The 26,186-nt window shown below is 44.4% G+C and overlaps 1 protein-coding gene across 1 annotated transcript in view; it reads right to left on the bottom strand.

Moving 5' to 3' along the window:
- LOC8036952 (cytochrome P450 302a1, mitochondrial) overlaps positions 1 to 26,186 on the bottom strand; it is a 104,989-nt gene that overhangs the window by 23,816 nt on the left and 54,987 nt on the right. Inside the window, exons 4-6 of the mRNA XM_029973376.4 lie at positions 17,634 to 17,827; positions 15,976 to 16,177; positions 15,256 to 15,415 (exon numbers count right to left, since the gene is read on the bottom strand). Coding sequence (XP_029829236.3) covers positions 15,256 to 15,415; positions 15,976 to 16,177; positions 17,634 to 17,827 — 556 coding nt within the window. The remainder of the gene's footprint in view (positions 1 to 15,255; positions 15,416 to 15,975; positions 16,178 to 17,633; positions 17,828 to 26,186) is intronic.

Raw genomic sequence — 26,186 nt, 5'->3', positions numbered from 1 at the left:
CGCGGCATCCCTAATTGCAATGACTAGAGGAAGGCAGTTTTCTTCGCGAGATGTTTTGGGATGAAACTGTTGAAAGAAATGTTAGTGACAAGTGGTTGTGCCAATTTCGCATATGTCGTTGAGGCGCGAGGAGACGTAGACTGGTTCACTCATTAGTGGATTATTGTAACAGACGTTATCGAATTAGCACAAACGCGAGATTGTACGGTGACTCGAAAAAGAGGCAGTAAATGACTTAATTCATGGACGTGACAGTCGATGTACGATAATATTTTGATAATAAGAAGCGCGCTTAACGGTTTTGTGCGGCTGCGAGTAAAGATATGTCCAAATTTAGGTACCAAGGTCCCAGGCTGAACTTGCATATTCTAATTTTGGTAAAACTAATGCCTTATAAAGGATAAGTTTTAATGAAGACGGCGCCTGCTGAAAGGTACGTTGCAGGAAGCCAAGCGCGCGATCTGCGTAGTTAATAACATAATTGGTGTGCGTTTTTCATCACAGGTCTGAAGATAGAAAAAACCTAGATATTTATAAGTAACATCGCTTTCAAGGGGGCTATTTAATACATGGTAAGTAGGACACGCTTCAACCTTCCGTGATGTTTTCGTTGCATTACACATGCTAATATATGGTTTCATCTGTCATGCATCATACCAAGAGAAAAAAGAGCATTAAAATCAGAGTGTATAATGTCGACATCAGCAATGTTGTTAATGTTACAATAAAGAACACACTCGTCAGCAAATAGGCTTATGGAAGCTGAGATTGTAATGGTCGGCGGAGGAAGAAGCAGACACTACCGAAGTGGCACGTAGAACAAGAACATGGTGTCAGGCATGGGATGCGAACCAAGGCCCGAAATAAATAACCGCTACCTGGACTGAAGGCTTTTGAGGCACCTGTAGAAACGAGTCCGTTTTCTAGCATGTGGAGACCGCTGCTCGTTGATTGAAGGACACGTAAGCCCAACCTAACTACCCTCGTCCGGAATTCTTAACCTGGCCTCACCACGTATCATGGAGTCTGCACTGCAGGTGCGGTCTTGCGATGAAAACTTCATACACCTCACGGGAGGCTTCTGCTGTCAACGAGATTACGGTAGACGACTGCGCCGGGGGATACGAGATGCCGATTATGCCTTCGGGAGGTTAGGCCTTGCTACGCCAAACAAATCAAGGTGCACCAAAGCACAGCATAGTACAACCAAGGAAAGGCGAAACAAAGTCACGCAAATTATGGTACAGAAACGCACAGCAGCGCACAACATAAGCAAGGCAAGTTAAAGCAAGTTGAAGATCATCAAAACAACATTGTCTAAAAAGGGAAACCCCTACAAGGCGCTTCTTTCTCACCAAATAGCGCCTTTGAGCAAAGGGTACGGCCATGCGGAGCTTCTTATGGGATGACTCCTCCGCCCAGGCGTGCCTACAGCAAGTAAGATGCTTGTTCCAGTAACTCCGGACTTAGAAGGGAGGAATAGGTTGGCAGGTCTTTAATGTAGATTAGAAATAGTGTAGGATAAAATTCAGAGCCTTGTGGCACACCGGAGTTTGAGGGAACAGAAGTGGAGTTATTGACATTTATGGTTACAAATTGCGATAGTGCGTCTATGAACACTCTAACCAATGTCAGATATTTGAATTAATACTTAGCAGCCTAACTTTGTAAAGTAACAGTTGATGGGATAATTTATCGAATGCTTTGGAGAAGTCTAGGAATATGCAACCAGTCCTATATCCGTGGTCCCGTGTTGAGCGGATGTTATGGGCGAAGACTAAAAGCTGGGTGTCCCATTTAAGCAGAGACTGAGGAAGTATCGTGTTAAATTCACCATAAGCACCCTGAAAAAACTTGGTTTGACTGCCATGCAGTTTACGCAGGATGTTGAGACTGTCTGTGCCCCTGATGGTAAAACACGAGTGCTTAGAATCTCGTCATACACGACTGATAAAATCAAACGCCAGTTGCAAGTATGCGCAAGGCGACCTCCTCTCCACCGTTTGCTCTGCTAACTTGGAGAGAGGTGGGAGGAGCTTCAAATTTACTCTTAACCTGTCTTCGACATAGGCTGCAATTTTCTTGTGCGTTAAAACATTTCTAAAACTTTTTTTGTAATAAAAAAGACACATAGCTTTTGAGGTATTTGGATGATTATTTCGATATCTCCGATAACGATACCCGATACCCTGCCGTCACCTTTGCGCATGGATCGCATCCTTATCAGGACCGTTATGGAAGTTATCAGAACGATCTTCTAACAGTCTCGTAGGTCGTAGAAAGGATAATATCGTAATTACCAGGGGCTGCAGTGGACGCTGCCTTTCGGCGCCCGAACGTTGATCCAAATCACTTTATATTGAGAGTTCGGTCGATGGGCGGAGCTTGTCGACTGCTAGAACGAGCGAACTTCCCTAGGCCACAAGATGAAGGTTTTTGGTTTGGGGCACTCCATTTCGGGTGCGCGAGTGCAATTCCGGGTTATAAGATGAACAAAATTTCTTGTACGCTAACATTTTCTTACGCTTGCAATTGAAGACTCTATTAAAAACCGGTCATACTTTATTGACCTACAGAACAGAACTTACAAATCATATTCTATTTTTCTTTCAGTTTTCAATGAAGTTATTATTTACCAAACAAAACGAAGTCAGGCAATGCAGCGCACAGATTCGCACCGCTTCTCCTAGAGGGCGCCAGTCGCTGCACTAAATTTTAGCGGTGACATTGTTTGAGAGATAATACAAAAAAATATTAAAATTACTCTTTTGAGAAAAGAAGAACAAATCAAAGGTCAAGTTTGAAAGATTGTTGCAGATAAGCAAAATTGACCTATTGATTTCGTGTACAGCGCCGAAGACGCCTACATTAACGAGAAACATTTCATTACCACGACGGGTCACTGCGTGTTTGACGTGTCTAATTCAGAGGGGGTTCGAAATTCGATGCCCGAAGATGACAGAGACATTATCCCAATTTCTGGCTGTCAGGCGTAGCTACTATACTTCGTTTCACCTTAAGTCTCGAGTCAAGACGCAACCGGCGCTACGAATCGATGGGACCAATCAAACAGCGTCTGAAGTGCAAAGTCATGGTGTTCGTCAAGTGTGAGACGTGGTCTACCACCGCTGCACCAATCGCGTACAAGAAAGACCCAGTGACTTGCGTAATTCACGTTGTTTGATTGATCCCATCAACTTGTAGCGTCGGGTGCGTCTGTACTAAAGTGAAACGGCGTATAGACTGTAGGCATAGTATTCAAAATAAGGCTCTCCCGACACCTGCTAGATAGCGAAGCGGTAGGGCTTGAAGGACATGGCTTCATCAGCGAAGGACAACGCTGGCTACAGATTGGACACGATTGCGTCAACGTTCGGCTTAAAATTTACTCGAAACCAAATGCGGACGCAGCAATCGTTTCCAGTCTGTGTCCAACGTTGGCCTTCGCTGGTGACTCCAAAATGTCAGCACTACGGCCCTGTCTTCTAGGCGGCGTTGGCCCTACTCTCCCAGTATAAATGACTCTGCGCTGACAATGACGCCACTGCCTCCACTGTGAGGGCCAACGGACGAGCTCGCTCGCCGCATGGACTCGCACCGTGCGTCATCAAAGAACGATAATATGCTTGGTAATATGTCGTATGTTTCTATTTTCGAGTAAAATGAAACTACAGTCGCTAATCAAATTGTGTCTATGTGCTCTTTCTACTTTTGTCTTGTTTGCGCTGTTTTATTTTCCTCGTAGCATGCACCGACTCGATCAACTGCATACGTTGCAACAGTGCGGGACATCGTTCTTTACTCCGGGGAGCATTCGTGGAACCCTTGGATCCGGGGTTATTTGTCACATTCCGGTCTGCATCGACGGGGCAGAGAATACCGGGTATGGCAATTAGGGCGGCGGCACCGTAATGCGATGCAGCTTGCAATCACTTGAAGAGCGCGTTCGCAATTACGAAGCCGCTACGAGGTATGTCGTCCTCTTATATGTCGAGCGTCGTCAGCGTCGCTAGCGAGGCCAGCGCTAATTTCATACGCGTTTTAATGAGGAATTAAGTTTTAAAATGTGAGAGCATTTTATACGCTCCCTCTATATTGGAACGGGAAGGTGCTATTTGATTTTCCGCGTACTTCTCATGCAGAAAAAAAAAAGAATAAGAAATTAAGCGTATATTTAAAGGACTAGAGTGCGGGCTGTATTCGTCACAGGATAAAATTTTAATTGGCCTTACTGGCTTACGACCCCGCAAAAAAATAAAGAATTTGAAGCGAAAACAGACACTCAGAAGTTCTTAAACTAGCTAGAGCCTTTAATTATATCTACGACAATTCGACTGCCATTCCCGGTCCAAAAAGATCAGGAGAAAAACAGACAAAGAAAATCGAGCAAGAGTAAACTGAAAATTAGGCAGAATGCGTTTTAGCGGGGAGGTTTCTCTGCTAAAGTTTGTGGGAAAATTTCGAGCGTTAAATGCTATGTTTAGCAACTAAACTTTTTTTTTTTTTGTGGTTAACGCTCAAAATTACAAAGCTGATCATTTGACACACTCTGCATACTAAAAATAGTAAAAAGAAGAGAAGGTTACAGTAGAAAAGGAATTATAGAAGCTGGTCTCCTGTTTTACAGGCATTTAAAAGCTCTCAGATCGAAGGCCTTTATAAACTCAGCGAATCCGCTCGCAGTCCCGACTCTGCGCGTGCCCATTAAAGGTTCTTGCGATTTCCTAAAAAAATTCCCTAATCAAGGCCATTAGAATTTTTGCAAAATAAAATACACGCTTCATAGTCCCTTAAGGCAACATTACATCACCCCTGTTGCTGGGCCGCGTACAACGTGCTCAAAACTAAACAAAGTACACAGTGACTCACTCATTACACAAAAACTCCACCCCACTCTGATTAACTTACTATTTACTCGCTCACCAGTAATTCCGTCAAAGAAACACTGACACCCCCAAAACGAATTTAATTTTTTTTTGTTTTTGTTTGCCAGGCGATTTTTTTTAGGTGTCAGGAAACTATGCAATCAATATTTTTCTGCAGAGTCACGCATACCTTGAATAAAGTAAAAACAAATCAACTGCTCGAAACCGAAACAGAAACACCCGGACGAAAGCTCATGGCCAGAGGTCACGTTGCTACGCCCCACCGGGTTTTAGAGTGCCGCTCTTAAGCGCCCGTTTCCTGGTTGAGCGGCGTCGCTGTCGGCGTCGGCGTAAGCGCGCGCGTTGCATTATGGGACGTCTCCCCGCTAAATTTAGCGGGGAAATTGACGTAACGTGACCTCGACAGCAATTCAGTTTCCCCGCTAAATTTAGCGGGGAAAACGACGTCACGACTTCGTGTCACGTCACCCATGAACATGTTAAGCAGCAGGAGGAGAGGAGGAGGGGACGGGAGGAGGAGGAGGGAAGAGGAGGAGGAACAGGGGAGAGCAGGAGAAGAAAGAGGAGGAAACTAGGAGAAGAGTAGGAGGGGAGGGGAAGGAGGAGGAGGAGGGTCATACCCTCCCCTTCGTACCCTCTCCTCCCCCACCTCAAGGGCTGCGCTTATTTTCGCCATTACAAAGATTTGTAAAGGTATTTCTTTTTTTTTTCTCCGCTTCTCCGGCGTGTGAAACAGACGATGACAACGACGAACTTGCGTGTATCGTTTGCTGTGCGACTGTGTCGCACTTTTATCCCTTCCGCTCGATGTTCTGCGCTTGAAGATCGATTGACTACAAACTGGCACTAGCGCGCAAACAATACGAACAGAAAAGGAGGAATGGACAGGACGGGCGCCGAACTTCATTTGAACGTTTAATGAAAGCACCGAGTTAAACAACCACACCGTCATAGCGTCAGCACGTGCTCAAAAACGTTATCCCCTTCTTGTTTAAGCACACCTCTTAGCTTTCTTTGGGTCCAGAGACGTCGGTTTAAAGTTCTTAGAAATAGCGGGACAAGATGTGGTCCCAAACATGTCCTGGGGCATAAATGCACCAGAACATGTACGGGACTAAGTCATGCGCAGCTATTTATTACGAGCCAGGACATGTTTGGAACTACGTCTTGGGCCAATGTTTTTAAGAACTTCAAACCGACGCCTCTCGACCCCAAAAAAGTTAAAGGGACCATGAAACGATTTTGAAATCGAATTTCAGTTACTGCATGTCGTAAAAAGTGTGAAAAGAAAACCAAAACACAATAATAAAGAGGAAAAAAAAATTTTTTTTTCGCTATGGAACTTTTAAAAGAAAAGCGGACTTCTTTGTACTGCGATGCATCCGCGGTGCCAATGCACGCCAGCTAAATCTAAGTCGCCTATTAGATTAGAGCCTACCTCACCAGCACCGCGATCGTAAACAATAAGTGGCAGGAGAATGTTTCTTCAAAGTTTTGTTAAAGAATATTCTGATCCATATTTTGTTGAACAATTCGCGACGGGACGGAAATTGCAAATTTTATAATGCTGGGAGCTATGCGTCATCTATTTAGTTGTAAAACGAAGCAAGAGAAAGATAAGATAAGACTGCGCCTGCGCCGTTTCGCGGTTCCCGCTCTCTGCTGAAAAACATGGCATCCGGGGTGATCGTTGACGTGGTCGGCGTGGTGGAAGCTCATCCTTCCGTGTAGAGCGCTATCCTTGACGGAATTTTCTTCGTGTATCGCGATGACAACCCAGCACGTTCTTGAAGGGAAGATTCATCTACTCGTGCCGCAATGTTTTGGCGGCACTCTCGAGACAGCAGAAACGCTCGTGCCGTCGTCTTTGTTTACTTCGAGTACAGTGGTGTTTTCTTAGCTTTTGTGTCCTTGAACATTGCCCGGATTTCTTATGTTGCGCATTCCATGCGTGTGCTCAAGTTGAAGGTACTACTGGTGCGTACTCTATTTAAAGGCGTGTATAAAGAATGCGAATTTTGACTTGTTTTCATCACCCGAGAAAATTGATCGTCGGGATGGTCCAAGACATCGTACACTGCATCTTTTTCTTTTCTTTTTTCATACACTGTGCCCTACGAGCCTATTCTGACAAAATAGAAATTAATAAAGCTTGAGCCGGCTGAAAACTGCATTTTCTGCTACGCCAGTGAGTGACAGCGCGTCCCCTTCTTTTCAGCGATGCCGCTGAAGCGGCTGTCGTGCTGACGACCTGCTGCGCTTCGTACAGTGGTTGTAAGGGTGTGTACGCGAGGCGCAGAGAGGTTGTTCCGGTCGCTCCGGTCACAACAGACCGAGTCGTAGCTAACGCGCTCGTTGCAAGTGCCCGAATTACAGTCCGGAGCTTTAGAAAAAACGGCTGCAGTTTCACCGCTTGCCATTCGAGCAACCACGTCGAAGCACTTGGTGCAGGCTCATCAATTTGAGGGACCCCAGGTCTAAAGTCAGGTCATCCGTGTATGCTCGGAACATACCATACATTGGAGTCGCCACTCCTTGTCGTCCGATTCCGACGAGGAACTGGACTCTTCGCCGGAAGAAGAACTCAATATTTCAATAATTTGTTGTGTAGAAGTTAATAAACCGAAACCAGGACGTATGGCTGTTCGGCGTTCAGGAAACATTGAAGGTTTATTGTAAAAGTTGTTTGACAGAAGTAAAAAGGTCATTTCATGATTCCTTTAGGAGCGCCGCTTTGAGATTATGCGACGGCCTTGAGTTGTGCAACCTGGCGAGGGACATAAAGAAAAGAAAAGTTGGGTACCTGGAAGTCTTTTTTACGGCTAGAAGCCATAAAGAGGGTTCACCTTTTAGGACTATTGTCACCGAAAGAGAGACATGGAAGCGGTTGGTGAGCCATTACCTTCTGAAGCAATTAACTACCCTGCAACTTAGTGACCCATTTTTGGTACGAAACTGACAGGCGGTGGTGAAGTACTTGAATTCCGGTACACACGCGAATGCAGCTGCGTTCTTTACCGACGTAGTTTATTTGTTTTAATCTTTTCCCCTCAATGGCCTTTTCGCGTGGGTGCGTGAGTGCATAGACAATAAGGGTGAGGTCGAAAAGCTCCAGAATACTAGCGGTGGCCTCTTCGCGTGGATGCATTGACAATAATGGTGTGGTCAAGCTCCAGAATACTGGCGGTGTGGGATTCGATGGCTCCTCGGAACTGCTCGGGTTACCTTTAGCCGACATTCATTCTGTTTGAAGACGTGTATTACTAATAAAAAGAAGTAATTTCGATAGGCGCGTGCGTAGCTCCAGTGCTTTGCGACATTCCTATTGGCGAAGATTGACCAAACCATTAGCAAGAATTTGGATGCGAGTAGTGTTAGTATGGTATTTCGATTTGTTGACAATTACCTGATGGCAATCAAAAGGCCCGTGGGGGCGTCGAATGATAAAGTTGTAAATTCAGTTATGGATGTTTTCAGGCCACATGCTGGGCGACTAAAGTTTACACATGAATGCCAAGACGCCATATTCTTGCGGTTTCTTGACCTAAAATTTAAGTACAGTGAGCACCATGCGTGTTGGCTCTATCAACCTCGCACTAAGAAGGGACTCTTGTCTTTTGATTCTTCGCACCCGAAACTAGCTAAGAGGGCCCTCGAATCATCGTGTCTGCTGGTGGCCCTAGAGAAGCCTTGCCACTATACTCTAAGAGAGCTTTGGGAGGCTGGTTGAACGGCCTGGCGCACGATGTAACTGTTGTCTTTTCGGCGCCCAGTAAGATGTCGCAACTATGCCCAAGAGTGGTTGAGAGGTGGGAGAGACAACAAATGAGCGGCAAATCAGTAAAAATACGTAAAGTGTGTAGTCAGGGTGGTCTATCGTATTTCGCTGAACTGTGCCCGAGTTTACATCGGCCAAACTGGCCGATGTGTCAGTGATCGAGCACGCGAATATGAACTTTCGCTGCGGTCCACCACTGAACGGCACCTTCTTTTACATTGTGTCACATTTGGTAGTGTCATGATTTTGGGCAAAGGGGCTGACAAAACTGCGAGGGCATTGCTGGAAGCCTGTGAGATACGAAAGGAGGGTAAAAATTGTGCCCATCAACCATCGGTGTATTTACACACGAAATATAAAACTTTGTGAGCACGTGTTGACGCTATGACGTTGTGGTTGTTTACCTCGGTGTTTCCTTTTCTTTAAACGTTCAGTTGAAGTTCGGCGCTCGTCCTCTCTATTACCCCGTTGTCTGCATTTTTGGCGCGCTGACACCAGTTTGTAATCATGAGCCATCTCGCCTTCATCGCGACGTTGATCGATTGACCCGTATCACGAACGACAGTTCCAAATTAGCGACCCCACGTCTGTCGCAACGTTGGTCCGTCGTGAGCGGCCGTCGCGTCGTCCAGTCCGCGGCACGTCACCATATTGAGAATGACGTAATGCATGTACTTTTTTTATTTTTTTTAAATATAATTTTTACACATTAGCATGTACAATACATGACCATGGAAAAGAGAGTGAGCATTACTGAAACCGGCCAATTCACGACCGGTTTCTTTCGGGCGGAAAGAAAAGGAACTTCGAGCCGCAAATTGTGCTCTGGGTAGTTGGGCACTTATGGGTCATGTTCCAATAAAAACCTTGGCAAGTATAAATACAATGCAAGTGTCCCTTTAATTAGCCACTCTTACTGCGTAGAGTATCGGTCTCATTCTGCCGACCGCTATTTTCCCAACTATTCCTTTCACCTTCAAAGCTCTCTCACTTCTCCCCCCCCCCCCCCCACCCCTTTTGATATAATGTTCCCTCCCTCTAATCACTGAGAGTTTAAGAAACACGAGAAGTGGCTTGTCATGTTCAGGCTTCTAATCTCATCGGCTGAGCTAATGAGATGCTTGGGGCACAGCACGTCCTGCTCTTCTGTCAGTGATCAAGTGGCTACAAAAGCCGTTGAAAACGAACAGGTGGTTGACTACTAAATATGCTTTTAGTTTTCAATGCCGCGCGCAAGTTCGTCTGCTTCTTGCACAGGGGTTGCGATGATGCCAGAACGCTAAACACTTATTGGGTGATTGTAACAAAAACAAAATATATATATATTGGGTACACTTATCTAGCATTGAGGTCTACCCGCTATCCTTCCAATCAAAGCCAATCAGAGCTCGACGTCGTTCTGACGTCACCGCAACCCCTGTGCCAACGTTACCAGATTACCTCAGGTGTGGAACTCCCGTTAAAGAGGGTACCCCCCTCACTCACTTCAGTCCGCCTCCCGTCGTTCGAAGCGCCATCTAGATTTTCGTTTCATAACTGTGTGTTCCATAGAGCAGAGCTGGAACGCCATCTAGACGCTGTGGCTTCGAAACTTACGTATTCCATAGAATACACTACAGTTACCGTAGGAGTCGTCCGGCGCTTCGAACGACGGGAGGCGAGTCATGGTGAGTGAAGGGGGGGGGGAGGGGTACTGCTTGCGTGTATCAGCAGTTCCGTAACTGACCTAATGAAATAACGTTGCCCTGCGCAAGAAGCAGACGACTTGCTCTCCGCATATGTATCTCCCTTCGTCGTTAAATGTCATTTATTATTGGAAAAAAAAATGGGTGCGCTTGTCAGAAGTGTTTTGTTTGAACATACACACGTGTCAAAGTCTGATACAAAGGCAGTTTTTTTATATTTTATTAAATCCTTCCTATAGCACACAATTTCTCGTGTGTTTGTACAAGAAACTCGGGTCAGTTTTCCTTCTTTTGCACATAAAGCCGCAATCACACTATGGTGCCTGGATCGGGTCTCCGACTGGTGTGTTTAGCATCCTACGCTGCCCATACATCAAATGTGGTCCCGAAGTGGCTACAAATGACGTCACAGAAGCCGAAGTGGCAGGCTGTCGGATGTCGCGATCCTGGCAGTTGGTCGAAGAAATGCTGGCAAAAAGCACGAGTGAACGCGATTCTCGCTGCCGCCATGGCGTCCCAACTGCTGACTGCTGAGGCTTCCCTGGACTCTCACACCAGAGAGCGACCTGCAGCAGAACAGGCGTCTGCTACATCCACCATCACTGCTGGGACACCGCCAGGATCGCGACCGGCGACAGCGTGACACTTCTATGACGCCATCAGGCGGAAATCGGGGGACCACTTTTTTGGACGCGATAAACACACCAGTCGGAGACTCCTTCCAGAGACCATAATCATATGGCGCATAGATCATACAAAAGACACAGAGTTTCGCAGCCATGATGACAGAATCATCCGCGGACACGTCTCAGGCATGTTCCAATCATGTTTGCTTTTATACATACGTATGCTTCGAACATGTGTGCGGGCAGTGTCTGCCTGACCAATGTTACATGATCGTCGTACAGCACGCTTCACACACTCTCTGCAGACTGTCTCCAATATGATATATTAGCAGGGCGGCCCCGGTTTTCAGGCTTCTAGTGATTCTGGGAGTTTAAGTAAACGTTATAATCAGCCTGCCTTTTCTCCAGAATGAAAGCATCGAGATTGCAATTATGAAATTTAAAATGCACGAAAGCACATTATGCAAGGACGCCTTTAAACAGGATGGGATCGCGAGAGACTTCAGCGTAAAAATCTATATTACCAGACGGAAGAAATGGTCGAAATATTTGCGGCTGAAAAAGTGATGCGCATTCCTGTTGTGAGGTACTTCGTTCTCTCGCTTTATATGGGATACCAAATGGGTAGAATGTGTAAAACAATTTAATATTTCTTTTTTTTTCAGGGAAATGAATAAACGTCAGAACTTGAAGAAAGGTTAAGACGCGAAAACTTCCACTGTGGGTAGAAGTTGTATATTGCTGTGCATCCCAGGAAATCTGTTGAAGTGCCTCGACCGATGGATTCATAAACACTTCCAAAAACAGGACTCCAAGATCACATTTGAACTATTAAATGTGAGCTTTATTTAACGTGAGCCTATTCTATGTAAGCCCCTCGTATGATACAAAGTCTGAGTTTTCTCAGAACAGGCACCAAAGCTTTATTAGCACAGCGATTGAGTCACTTCACGCGGAGCAAACTGACAAAAAATGACCAGAACAATTTGTGTGACACATCGGAAACACATTCAACTTACATCGTGCGCGGGTTCCGAGTCAAAACGCACCATCTCTACATATCTGACAAGCTGTCCTCCGGGCTTTCTTTTGCTAACATCGAGCAATCAGCAGATCATTTTAACATAATCAAGCCGTCCAACTACGTTTGAGCACCTAGAATGCAAGTGCCGTTTGCGCTTAAGTTTCCCAAACATAGTCCTTGAGCCGCGCAAGCGCAGTCCAGTCACTTTATCCATTGTTCACACCCTGCTGGAGTATTGTTGCAATGAGCGCGAGTTGCTATTGCGTCTAGAACCTAAAAAAAGTGTGAAAACAGACAAAGGACAAGCAGAATTTCGCAAACAGAACTTTCTCTAACAGTAAATGCTTGTCTATGAACTTCTACTATTCAATATTTCTGCGTATAAGTCGATGGTACGGACCGCCGCCTGCGAAGCCTTGGCCGTGATCAGATTTTCGAGTGCAACAAATATCATATCTTACAGAACATAAAAATACAAATAAATTTGTGAAATTCGTGGACTAAATACAAAGCGCAAGGGAATTGTGCAAAGATGGTGTGGAATGTATAATGAACGACACCAGAGGGTTTGTGATGCAGTGCGGAGCAGTGGGCGCGGTAAATGACGATTTGGTGGAGGAAGCGAATGAAAGACTTCGTGAGAACCGACGCTTTACAACCAATACTCTTGTAACACATACTCTTGAAGTTCCGAAATCATTGCTTTTCGAGATAATTTTAAAATAATTTTAAAATAGTTCAAAAGCACGGCATGTTTTAACGATGAATGTCAAAAATGCTCGCACAAAACTCCGGAGCCGCACTTCCGTATGGTTGAAGTTGGCCTCATCTGTCACATACAATGTTACTTCATCAAATTTGCTGTATTTGAGAGATGATAATTTAGTTTACAGATAGCTTGAGCCTTTTTACCTCACGAACGAAAGATGGAAATGCTGGCAGCTTCCGTGTCCTTGCTCGTGTCGGTATACGCGCATGTAATTGAAAACTTACCGACCTTTCGTGTGCACCTTATGTTTTGAACAACATTTTATGGCATCAGAGCTTCTTTTGCACGCGTTTCTTGAGCGTATTTTTTTCTTTCCGAACTTGGCAGCACGTCTAACGTTTGCCATAAATAGCACTTGCACGTTGCCTACGATATCGCAAACGCATCCGTCGAAAGCACTATTCAACCAAACGATCGCTCACGAAGTGAGAGCACGCACTTCTAAAAAGTCATCAAACTTTAAAGTTAATGTAAATTTTTGTGCATTTAAAAAAATAGATTATTTTTATTCTATTTTTGTTCATTCCAATCTTAAAAAGCTGATTTTTGAAATTGTAGATTGCCGGCGTTCACCGCACATCTCTTTGTTGCCCTCTGTCCGTTTAGACCTTAAGAACCCCAAGTTGTCCCATAATGAATACTGTAAAATATTCAGACCTCTTATGTCTATTGATGGGGATCACCTTTCCACATCTATTGCCTAAACTCTGAATCATGTTTATTTTAGAAATGCTGTAAACAAAATACAAGGAGGTGCTTCATGATTTTCTTGTTTGTTTACTTTTTTCCGTTATAACCGCCTCCCTTCCTCTTTTTGTTTTGTTGTTGTAATGCCTCAGGGCTCTGACCGTAAAAACAAAAAGAACAACAAATACCTTATTAATTAATTATTTAATTATTAACCATCGTTTTGAAGTCTTGTGAAAAGCGCTTGTAGCCACAGATCGTGTTCCAGCCGTAACTTTAAAGGAAGACTACAACGAAATTCTGGCGCTCATTTTTTTGGTCTATATGTGTTCAAAAAAGCAGTATCACATAGAACACAACAATATATTGTTAAAGAAGTCACGAAAAGCAATTTCGAAACAACTTAAACGATTAACAACGAGCACCTGGTGGATGTCGATAACGCCTCTTTTGTAATGCCGGTCTAGGGACCTTGAGAGGTAGTGACGGCAACTGTCTCGCCTCGAGCCACGAAGAGAGAAGAGGCGAAGCAGGAACTCCACTCTTCCCGAGAATCCCTTTTGTGTGACCCAGAAGTCGCTATTGTCCCCTTACAAGATTAGTGAAGATGAACCCGTCGCTCAAAATTCGTACAAAAGCAGCCGCTTCGGTGGCTGGAACGACTAGGCCATCCTCTCGGCGTCAGCCTCGCCGTAGCTTTGTTCTCCCCGAGACCAACTCCGTCACGATTGCGTTGGATGTCAAATGCTCTCCGCTGGCTCATCTCCGAGCGCTTGCCAGAGTGGGCCATTTATGACGAAAAATACTGCCACCAGGCTCAAGATAAAGACGTGCGATTGTCATTTCCGGATATTGTGGATCATATTCAATTTATTTTTGAACACGACGGGTATATTTCAAATTTCGTTGAAGTATCCTTTTAAGCGCCAAGCAAATACATCGTGCCCCCGAAAATAAAAATGCAGTGATTATATTTCACCGCAAAAGCACTTTGTTTCCGCCGAAATGCACGGACCGCTTGCAAACGTGAACGGTCTGGAGCAGATACAAAAACTTTAGGATTGACCGTGATCTTATTTCAAAGTTATAAGTGTTTTTGTTTTTCATAAATGTTCAATATGAAAATGGGACCCATTTCCGGTAGTTTACGCAATTCAGCCCCATGTATTGCTGGGCTTGGTCAGCGAGGATTTACCCATCGAAAATTTCTGAAAAAGTTCTGATAACTTTCAAATAAAATAACGGTTCGTTTTGAAACATTGATATCTGGTCCGGACTGCTAGTGCTACATTTGCGATTGAGAAGAGAAACTGTAATTTTTTTATGGGACACCATGCACAACACAGGAGCACTCTTCGCTAGTTTTCAGTTGCCGCAAAAACCTGGCTCTTAGTAACCCCTATGGCATTTCAACGTGAGGAAGCAGAATTTCGATGACCCAGTCGGAGTACTAGCTTACTGTGTCTCGAAGTACTTTGCCTACACGTGCAGGCTCATTCAACACGAAAACGTCACTTATGGCAGAAGGATTTCACTGGAAGGGCCTTCAAAACAACAAAATGACATTCCAATGCAGCACAAAAGATGTAAGCTTGTTTACTTCGCACGGATAACGTGGGCAAAGAAAGAAACCCAACTTCGAAAAATCAACCTTTGTATCCAAAATGGTAAACTCATATGTTTTTCTTTTTATTATTTCGTGTTTTTAGTTTTATGTTGTTTTGTAGGCCTTCATCAATGACTGAAGAAGGATATAAGCGTTCATCAATTATTATATATAGGACTGCTAAATGAACTCACCGTGTCTATACCGGCGAGGAACATGTCCAGAATCATGGTGAAGACACCCTTGATGTCGGTTTCCGGATTTGACAGGAACTTTTCCAAGACAGTCTTTTTTTCTTCCGGAATGTCTGTGCGAACTTTCTCCTTCGCCTGGCCTAGGTACTTGTTTACTATTCTGCGCTGACAAAAAGAACAAAGGAACGCATACAAGACAGTGGGTCAACGGAATGCTTTACTATATCCTGCGCCCAATAGACAAGTACTAAAATATTCAATGAGAAAAATAGAACTCTTATATTTGCGCAACTAAATATACAAATATCTGTTTTGCAAACAGTGTAGAGGAATACATAACGATGTCCACTATCAAATATATGTGAAAGCTTGAAAAAACAAACCTATACAATCAGATCACAACACTAAGAAAATACCGCCGTGCAGGAGTTATATCTTATTTGGTTGAAATGCAACTGAGCCGCTTTTAGTTTTGCTTTCGGGTAATGTCAAATAGAATAGCCAAGCAGCACGCAAATTTACATGAGAAAACATGAAAAAACCAGCTCCAGTCATGTCTAAAAGAGTTGCAGTTTTCTGTCTTACCAAATTGCGTCCTCTTTGGACCGTAAATTGACCACTGAGAACGTAGCTTCCATCGCACTGTCAGCTTAGGGTTGAATGGAGTATGTTTCATTCCCGCATATAAGCCGGGAAGTCGGGTGAGAGCCGTCGACTTACCCGGCCATGAAATCCTGCGATTTGACAAGTCTCTTGTAGGCCGGAGTGTCCCAGAACTTCCAGAAAGGCAGGCCGTTCTCGGTCAGCATTATGATGCGATGCGTCTCGGAGGCAGCCTCAACGAGCCGCTGCTGCTCAGAGTCCAGGGACAGCTTGCCCTCCAGGCACCCCAGGCGAGTGTTGAGGGCCAGCACTCCCGTACCTGGCATAAAATTTCTTGATGATATATTTATAAGTAAACACAAGCAACACAAATGTGGAAGTACATTTCAAACCGTACCGTGACACAGTGCGCTCTTCAAAAAGTATCGGGACTTGTAAGAAGCATGCAGGGTCCCTTTAATCGAGGAATTTTAATCTGGCACCACCAACAGCGCCACAGGATCATGTTGCCAGATTGGTGGAATTCGTGCAATGAATCATGAATGATGACAATTCATCTCGTGATGACTGGTAAAAATAAATTATTTTTGTCTCACTGCTCCGCACGGCTGCAAGTGCGCAAAGACTCGCAACTCTGCTATGAAGGTGACTTTTTTTTTTGTTTCAGCAGATGCATTCGATGAAGCCGAATAACAAGAATAAAGATATTGAATACAGGCAATAGTTATTACTGGTCGTGCAGCTACCAATCCATGAGGTGCCTGCTAACTTTATGCACATCAGCTGGGTTTCCAGCTTGTGCTGTATATGCATGGTTGTAGGGTTATTCCAAATGTCAGGTAACAAGAGCTCTCGAGAACATACTTTATTTCAAGGGCAGATATGCTGATACACTCTAGTACGTCACTGGTACACATTACTTTCCTACATATTCACCATGCTTCTCCTAATGCTTGTTCCAACGGCACACCAAGGATATGCCGGCATAAAAGTCTATGCTAAGTCCAAGTGAAGCCTCGTAAGGACGGCTTGCTAAACTTCCGCATCGCTTGTGAGTCGCCTACCGGTCAGTTGCTTCTTCAACAATCTGAAGAGATAAATATCAGTGGATTCCAAGTCGGGGCTGTAGAGAGTATGCTCCAGTACCTCCACCCCGGAAGCAACATAACAATTCACGCATGCTGTTGGCTACATGTGGTCGGGCGTTGTCGTTTTTCATTTCGAGTTTCATGTTTTTATTTGTCACGTTTCCATTTTATGACATTAGCACCGTACACCTGAACAAGTTGACGATAAAATTTGACTGGTGAGGCGCCACTTAGATAAAAAAATTCCTGATAACTCGACGCACTTCCACATTTGGTTATGTTTCCGTGAGCGTAGCTGTACTACAACTGAAATTGCGAGGGTCTGCCGCAATGTGCCATCTAACGGCTGTGTGAGAAAGCTGCTGTCTGCTGCTGCGATCCTAGCGAGAACTTCGAACAAGAGGAGAGATAAGGCACCTGTGAGAGTTCTCGTTAACTTAGCTTTTGAATAACTTCTATATACATATGTCATGCGAGCTTTATCTACAAAACACATATTTTGAATGTCAAAATCATGTTCTGAGGGGCACCCGAATATATATATATCTTTTATTTAGTTGACGTGATACCAAAACACGGTGATTAATTTTAAATTAAAATTAAAACGACTGTGAAATCAAACCGCTAAGGTTAATAAAAAGAAATTCTTGCTTCATCTCGCTCGAGGAATGAAACGAGGACACTTACACTCCAGCGCCCACCTGTACAACTCAGTCAGAAAGTCTCGCATTTCGAGGCTCGTTCTGTGCCGCGTTTTGCGAATAAGGTTAGCCACGTCCCACGTGACATCCTGTAGAACGGGCATGTACACTGCCATGGAATTCTGCTGCATCAGGGGCTTCTGGAAGGTGTGCCGGAGCCGGGACCACTCTTCGCCATTTCTGCGACACGATAAAAGGAAACGTCACCGCCGGGGAGGCAGAACGACGCATCTGAAGCAATTCTGATATTGAGTCGTTCAACTTTCCCTAAATAATCAAAAAAAAAAACAAAAAAAAAAACACTCCTAGTAACAACGGTGTCAGAGTGCAGCCCTGAAGGTGGCTCGCCGTAGAATGGCGCTATCCCACAGAAGCAACGCGTGGAAACACCAGCACCAATGGCTAGAAAGCGAGCTTGTCCGTGGAAAAGAGAAACCTCAATATCCTGCGACCGTTCTATCCTGTATTTAGAGGTTAACAAAAGCTTCAAAGATAATTTCAGGCACCGCGTTGTTGCGTATGCACTTTCGGATTTTTGGCATTTACAGTTTTGCTTTTTGGGTTTTAGGCAGATTATATTAAGTTTTCGATCTTTTTCCTGTTCTTCAAGTTCATAAAGTTCTCAGTTAGGCTTCCGTTGCCTAGAGTAAACTGCAGAAAACACTCGCTCGCAATTATCAATTTGGGAGCAATATACGCAATAAGCTTCACAAATATTACTAAAAAGGACATTTTCTTCTTTTACAAAGCTGACGAATTTTATTAATAATAAATTGATATATGTTAAGCAGAATCCAAAAATCTCCATATGAAAAGAAGAAAAAGAAATCGGTGAGCTTTTCTCGGGTGAGCTTCTCTCCGGGATTCCCCGTTCAGCTATGCGATGCAGTCCGCTCCACTAAACTATGCTGCCCGTTCCGCTACCTGATCCGTGACCCACTCGGATATGCGATGCCCATGCGGTCCGCACCACTACCCTCTACGGCCCCGTCCTCCATCCATATGTAGCCTGCTCCGCTATCCTATGCTGCCCGGACTGCTATCCGCTGCGACCCGCTCAGCTATTTGATGCGGTCCGCTCCGCTATCAGGTATCGCTGTAGTGCGCGTTATATAGCACGGTGGCCCAGCGCTATGCGGAGAGCAAGTCGTCTGTTTCTTGCGCAGGGGTTACTGTGACATCAGAGTGACGCCGAGCACTGATTGACCTTGTTTGAAAGAATAGTGGGTAGAGTTCAATGCTACATGCCTTGAAATCTACCCGCCATCTTTTTTTTTTTAATCGGCCAATAAGAGTTCGGCGTCGTTCTGACGTGACCGCAACTTCAGCGCAAGAAGCAGACGACTTGCTCTCCGAATATGCATTTGATGAGCAGAAAGATTATAAACACTGACTCGGGCTTTCAGTTTCGCCAAACCGTTTTCCAATCAACCGAAAACAACCACACAAGATGGCTGTTCGTTTTTGGTTCAGGTTCATTGGTTTTCGTTTTTTGTTCCGCTCGGGCAAAATAACGGTTTTGGTCCGGTTTCTGGCTCGGGTTAGAGTTCGCTTGACAGCCTGCTAAAAAGGTCAAATTACCTGTCTCTGGTATCAAAGAGACTTCCACAGCATGTTCTTTCCGCTGGTATTCAACTGCTAAATAATTTGCAGAACAAGCTTAAAATTCAGCCATAGCAAAAAACAATCCGATTGTTGAAATTATTAAACTAGCAAGTATAACATTACCCGACGCACGGGCTGAATGTCTGTACTATTCTGAACCCCTGTAACGGGTTGAAAAGATTACTTTAAGGGGCTCGGTGAAAAACCCAAATGGGATATGATAGAACAATTATCAGACGAACAAGAACCCTGAAGGATGAGAACAAAATAATAAAACACGGCAATAAAACCATCGAATATAAAGCTACATGATTAAAAAAAAAAGCGACACTGCAGGTCACGACACACACACGCAGAGGTTTCAAACACAGCTGAAATTTTATTTTACAAAACTTGGACAAATAGAAAGAAAAAGCGAACGAATAAGGGGAAGGGAAAAGCCCCAAGAGCACCTTTTTCCGCAAATGTACACAAGAGTCTCAGAATGCAACGCGCACAGTGATGCATTATGGCACGTCACATACTTACACACCGATTTACCTTCCCCGCTAATTTTTGCGAAGAAATAGAATTGGTGTGTCGGTCTGTGACGTCACCTAATGCAACACTGCGCGCGTTGCATTATGGGACGTCACAGGCCATAGCTTCATGAAACGCGGCTTTGGCCTATCGCCGCCTCCGTATGTCGCAAAATCAAAATACCTCAAGAGCTGCGCTCTAATTTCGCGTTACAGAGTGCAAATGTCTTTTAATGTTTTGCGAGTGATTCAAAGAATTCATGCTCAGAATTAACGTTCACCCTTCGTTGCCGAGGATCTGGCGGTACGTTACATGAATGTCGCATTTCCAGCACTGCGCGGAGTAGGGCATAGCATGCAGACTCCGCGGTAGTTTCCAAACGAATTAGTCGGTGGCTTCATCTTTGACTGAACAGTCAGCTATGACCAGAGTCCATACTCGTGAACAACCTTCTGTGGCATTTCCGAAGAGAGAAGGTACTATCATGCCTCACTGGAGATGCCTTAAGAAAACGAGCGCGGATCAAGTATGGGCGTGGGTGCAATATAAACTCCGTTCACCCTTAAAGAGGCACTGCAACAACATTTTGACTGGTTTCTAATTCGCACCGAACCTGAGCGCACTTAACGTAGTAACTTAAAGAAACTTTTCTTGTCTCAAATTTCGTTTTATTTTAAAAGTTATAGGCAAACTAGAATTACAAAAACAAGCAAAAAATAACCTCCTTCATGATGTCGTAGGTCCTGGCTTGAGTGGCCATCAACTAGAGGAGGAGTAGTGAGCTCATCGAGCGCTCACGGCTGCCGCACTCCGGGTCGGTGGCTCGAGAAGGTGCCACTAAAGCACGTGTTGGATAGGCTGTATGAAGCAGGCGGCCAGGGCGGCTCGCATCGCATTTGCTGCGCGATTAAAGACTAATTCGGCATAACACTTAATTGGCCACAAACGGCAGCAAACACGGGGTAAAGATCAGTTCAGAACGGGAGCCACTTCGCGCTGCCATACCGCCAAAGGGCCAAATCGCCAGCCAAGCCCGCTCCGAAAGCCTTCGGAACGCTCAGAACCGGTCGGATCCTCGAGCCGGTACACGACCGCAGCGCCGCCGCGTACATCCGGGACCTTTTTACGCTCGCCGTTCGTCAGAGCCTCATCCCACTAGCCCCCTTTCTAGTATGCGCCGTTTTTTCCGCAGCTTGATGACGGGTTTGTCGACGGGTCTTTTCTTGTTTCCGTACTTTATAAACTGTATTTGTTTCTTTTCTGATCTAAATACTGTACAAAAACTACTTTCATGCATAATTGAAACGGTTCGCGACCCTTATATTTTGTATCTCGACAAAGTAGAGTTTGTCGACTCCTCGACAAAAAAAAAAAGCTAAAAGCTTTTTTTTTTTTTTTTTGTCGAGGAGTTCCTCGACAAAAAAAAAAAAAAAAGCTTTTAGCGGCTTTGACCTAGTAAGCCCAGGACCAAAGATGTCACATACTGCGCGCTTTCGGCTACGCGGGTCGCCCTCGTAGGTGGAGGAGGTTTCCGCGTCGTCCGGATAAAATATGACTCACTGATATTTAGTTACTCTCTCCGTGCTCGCTGGCTTGCCCGAACCCCAAGAGACGTGGAACCCGAAAAAAATGCAGACGCTTAAATATGATTGCAGGGCCCCTTTAAGCTGAGACTAAAACCTCCGCCTTCAGCGCGAGCTTTCTGCCCTTGCTGACGCAAGTGTCAATGCGCAGGCATGCGTGACCAAAACATTGCGGAAGCCAGAAAGCTGACGCTGAATGCCGAGCTTCTACAGGTTTTCCCGCTCATTTTAATCCAAGCGACGACCAATTTAATCCCGGGGTCAGTCAATTTAATCCAAGCGCCATACAATTTAATCCAAGCGCCACACAATTTAATCCCGGGGTCAGTCAATTTAATCCAGAATATATATATATGCACTTATTGTGTTCAGTGGTCGTGTTTCGCTTACACATTTGGTAACTTAGAACAATTGCTTATACAATTAGAATTTTGGGGGGGCAATTGAGAATTTGATCACTAATGTGATTACTTTGAGTTACTAGTCCCACTATTGACGAGGCTTAACTGATATGTTGGTTTACTCTTTTTAGAGCGCAGCTCTTAGGCACCCGTCTCCGGCTTAAGCGGCGTCGCCGTCGGCGTAACCACGCGGTGAATGATGGGTAAATTTCCCCGCTAAATTTAGCGGAAAAATATCCCCGCTAAATCTAGCGGAAAACTTTCCCTGCTAAATCTATAGAAATGTTTTCCCAGCTAGATTTAACGAAATATTTGCCCCGCAGAGTCTAGTGGAAAAATTTTCCGCTAAGTCTAGCAGAAAATTTTCCACGCTAAATCTAGTGTAAAATTCTTCGTGCTTAATTTAGCGGAAAATTTTTTCCCCGCTAAAACTAGCGGAAAGTTTTCAGAGCTAGATTTAGCGAAAACTTTGCCCCGCAAGACCTATCGGAAAAGTTTCCCCGCTAAATCTAGTGGAAAAATTTCCCCGCTAAATCTAGCGGAACAATTTACCAGCTAGATTTAGCGGAAAATTTTCCCCGCTAAGTTTTGCGGAAAATTTTCCCCGCTAAATTTAGTGTAAAATTTTTCCCACTAAATTGAGCGGAAAATTTTTTCTCGCTAAATCTAGCAGAAAATGTTCCCAGCTAGATTTAGCGAAAAATTTGCCCCGCAATGTCTAGCGGAAAAGCTTCCCCGCTAAATCTAGTGGAAAAGTTTTCCCGCTAAATCTGGCGGAAAATTTTCCCGCTAAATTTAGCGGAAAAATTTCCCAGCTAGATTTAGTGGAAAATGTTTCCCGCCATCTAGCGGAAAAGTCTCCCCGCTTAACCTAGTGGAAAATTTTTCCCGCTAAATGTAGCGGAATATTTTCCCCGCTAAATCTAGCGGAACAATTTACCAGCTAGATTTAGCGGAAAATTTACCCCGCTAAGTCTTGCGGAAAATTTTCCCCGCTAATACTAGTGTAAAATTTTTCCCACTAAATTTAGAGGAAAATTGTTTGCCGCTAAATCTAGCGTAAAGGTTTTCCCGCTAAATCTAGCGGAAAAATTTTCCAGCTAGATGTAGCGGAAAATTTGCCCCGCTAAGTCTTGCGGAAAAGTTTCCCCGCTTAATCTAGTGGAAAATTTTTCCCGCTAAATCTGGCGGAAAATTTTCCCCGCTAAGTCTAGCGTAAAATTTTCCCCGCTAAATCTAGCGGAAAATTTCCCCAGCTAGATTTAGCGAAAAATTTGCCCCGCAAAGTCTAGCGGAAAAGCTTCCCCGCTAAATCTAGTGGAAAATTTTTCCCGCTAAATCTGGCGGAAAATTTTCCCCGCTAAATCTGGCGGAAAATTTTCCCCGCTAAATTTAGCGGAAAAATTTCCCAGCTAGATTTAGCGGAAAATTTTTCCCGCCGTCTAGCGGAAAAGTCTCCCCGCTTAATCTAGTGGAAAATTTTTCCCGCTAAATCTAGCGGAATATTTTCCCCGCTAAATCTAACGGAACAATTTACCAGCTAGATTTAGCGGAAAATTTTCATCGCTAAGTCTTGCGGAAAATTTTCCCCGCTAATACTAGTGTAAAATTTTTCCCACTAAATTTAGTGGAAAATTGTTTCCCGCTAAATCTAGCGTAAAGGTTTCCCCGCTAAATCTAGCGAAAAAATTTTCCAGCTAGATGTCGCGGAAAATTTGCCCCGCTAAGTCTTGCAGAAAAGTTTCCCCGCTTAATCTAGTGGAAAATTTTTCCCGCTAAATCTGGCGGAATATTTTCCCCGCTATATCTAGCGTAAAATTTTCCCCGCTAAATCTAGCGGAAAATTTCCCCAGCTAGATTTAGCGGAAAATTTGCCCCGCCAAGTCTAGCTGAAACGTTTCCCCCCTTAATCTAGTGGAAAATTTTCCCGCTAAATCTAGCGGAAAATTTTCCCCGCTAAGTCTAGCGGAAAAATTTTCCCCCCTAAATCTAGCTGAAAGTTTTCCGCGCTAAATCTAGCGGAAACTTTTCCCAGCTAGATTTAGCGAAAAATTTGCCCCGCAATGTCTAACGGAAAAGCTTCCCCGCTAAATCTAGCGGAAAATTTTCCCCGCTAAATCTAACGTAACGCTTTCCCTTCTAAATCTAGCGGAAAATTTCCCAGCTAGATGTAGCGGAAAATTTGCCCCGCCAAGTCTAGCGGAAAAGTTTCCCCGCTTAATCTAGTGGAAAACTTTTCCCGCTAAATCTAGCGGAAAATTTTCCCCGCTAAATCTAGCGGAAAATTGTTTCCCGCTAAATCTAGCGTAAATTTTTCCCCGCTAAATCTAGCGGAAAATTTCCCCAGCTAGATTGAGCGGAAAATTTGCCCCGCCAAGTCTAGCGGAACATTTTCCCCGCTTAATCTAGTGGAACATTTTCCCCGCTAAATGTAGCAGAAAATTTTCCCCGCTAACTTTAGCGGGAACTTTTTCCCGCTAAATCTACCAGAAAAGTTTCCCTCGCTAAGTTTGGATAAACTTTCCCCGCTAAATCTAGCGGAAATTTTCTCTGCTAAATTTAGCGGAAAATTTTCCCCACTAAATCTAGCTTAACATTTTCCCCACTAAATCTAGAGGAATATTTTCCCCGCTAAATTTAGCGGAAAAATTGTGGGGTTCAGGAAAGACGTCCGTCGATGCAGTATAACAAACTGATCTTTATAACCGCAATACACCCTTTCCGGAATTCAGTGCCATCTGGTGACTCAAATGGCAGTTTAACTTTTACCGTACTAATGGCGGCGATGAACCTGTGGTCTGCAGTACTGTATGGGGCACCGTCACTTTCGCAAGACAACGGTAAATGAGAATGCGCGAGTCACTGACCATTTCTTTTTAAATCTCTCTTGAGTGTCGATGGCGAAAAAGATGCAACCAGTCAGAACGAAGTGCCAGTTCACATAGACGCCTTGATAAAATTCTATACATCAAGGGGCTTTGAAGCGGAGTGTGTGCTACTAACAGATTGACTGGGTTTGAATTAGAAATGAACGCTTACGCAGCTCTTGCATCCGATTCCTGCTTCATGTCGCGCTAACATGTAGAATGTATAGGCATCGAATCATCTGCTTAGGAGCATCTTCAACTTCTCTTTCATCACTAAACAGAAGGCCGCCATTAGTATAGCACATATGCCATTTTTCAGATGATGATAGTGACCAAAGTTGCCAGTCGGGATACCGAAAAGGGTCTATAAAAGTGAAAAAGATCATCAAAAGGGGGCTCCGCTGAGACCGCCCTGCTTCACCGTCGAACGCTGCTAGTCTCGTGCTGTTCTGCTCGAGCCCGCAGCTCGGTCCCGTCGGTGCTGCTCGTGCCGCACGCTTAAAACGTCAATAGGGAGTTTTTGTAGGCCGCGTTTCCCCCTCCGCTAAGCCCTCCACAACGGAAAAGCCGTTACTGCGCCTGCGCGCCAATGGCATTGACTGTAGAGTTCCGGCTAGCGTAGCTGGTTGCGGAGAGCATTGCGGGACAGCAGAAACGATCTACGAAAATTCCCTATTAGCTCCCGACGTTGCGTGAGCCACCACAATAAGTGTCGCGCTTTGGCACTACAAATTTTCTCCGCTAAATCTAGCGTGAAATTTTCCGCTAAATTCAGCGCAAAATTTTCTCCACTAAAGACAGCAAAAAGAATTCCCCGCTAAATTTAGCGGGAAATATTCCCCGCTAGATTTAGTGGAAAATTTTCCCCTTTAGATCTAGCGAAAAAATTTCCCCGCCAAGTTTGGCGGAAAATTTCTCCTAAATGGAAGGCGAGCAGGAGAGGAAGAAAAGGCAAAGCTTCCTCTCCGCACCTTCCCCTCCTCCTCCTCAAGAGCTGCGCTCTAATGCGGCGTTACAAGGAGTTGTAAACGGCTTTCTTTTTTTGTTACCTCGAGTTATTGCGGCGCCCTCGAATATATTGAAGTTAAATGGACGTTTTGTTTCATCTTTTTTATTACTAGACAATTAGGAAGGCGAGCAGGAGAGGAAGAAAAGGCAAAGCTTCCTCTCCGCACCTTCCCCTCCTCCTCCTCAAGAGCTGCGCTCTAATGCGGCGTTACAAGGAGTTTTAAACGGTTTTCTTTTTTTGTTACCTCGAGTTATTGCGGCGCCCTCGAATATATTGAAGTTAAATGGACGTTTTGTTTCATCTTTTTTATTACTAGACAATTACAAGACAACTAGGTAAAATTCAGATGATACAAGTACTATTGCAATTTATAATAACTTTTTTTATAACTTCGCGCTAATATTGACGGACTGATATTATTTCAAGTTTAGTGTAGGTATGGCTTCCACTTCTAATCATTTCGACCTATTAATAACACAATCTGCATGATACAAGTTCAACAAGCATTATGAAGTACTCTGTCAAATGCTTTGACGAATTATTGGTAAAAATATG

Source organism: Ixodes scapularis, unplaced genomic scaffold (assembly GCF_016920785.2).
Source record: "Ixodes scapularis isolate PalLabHiFi unplaced genomic scaffold, ASM1692078v2 PGA_scaffold2__306_contigs__length_199485367, whole genome shotgun sequence".
Classification (NCBI taxonomy): domain Eukaryota; kingdom Metazoa; phylum Arthropoda; class Arachnida; order Ixodida; family Ixodidae; genus Ixodes; species Ixodes scapularis.
Note: the sequence above shows the minus strand (reverse complement) of the source record. Positions and strands in the feature narration are given on the sequence as shown.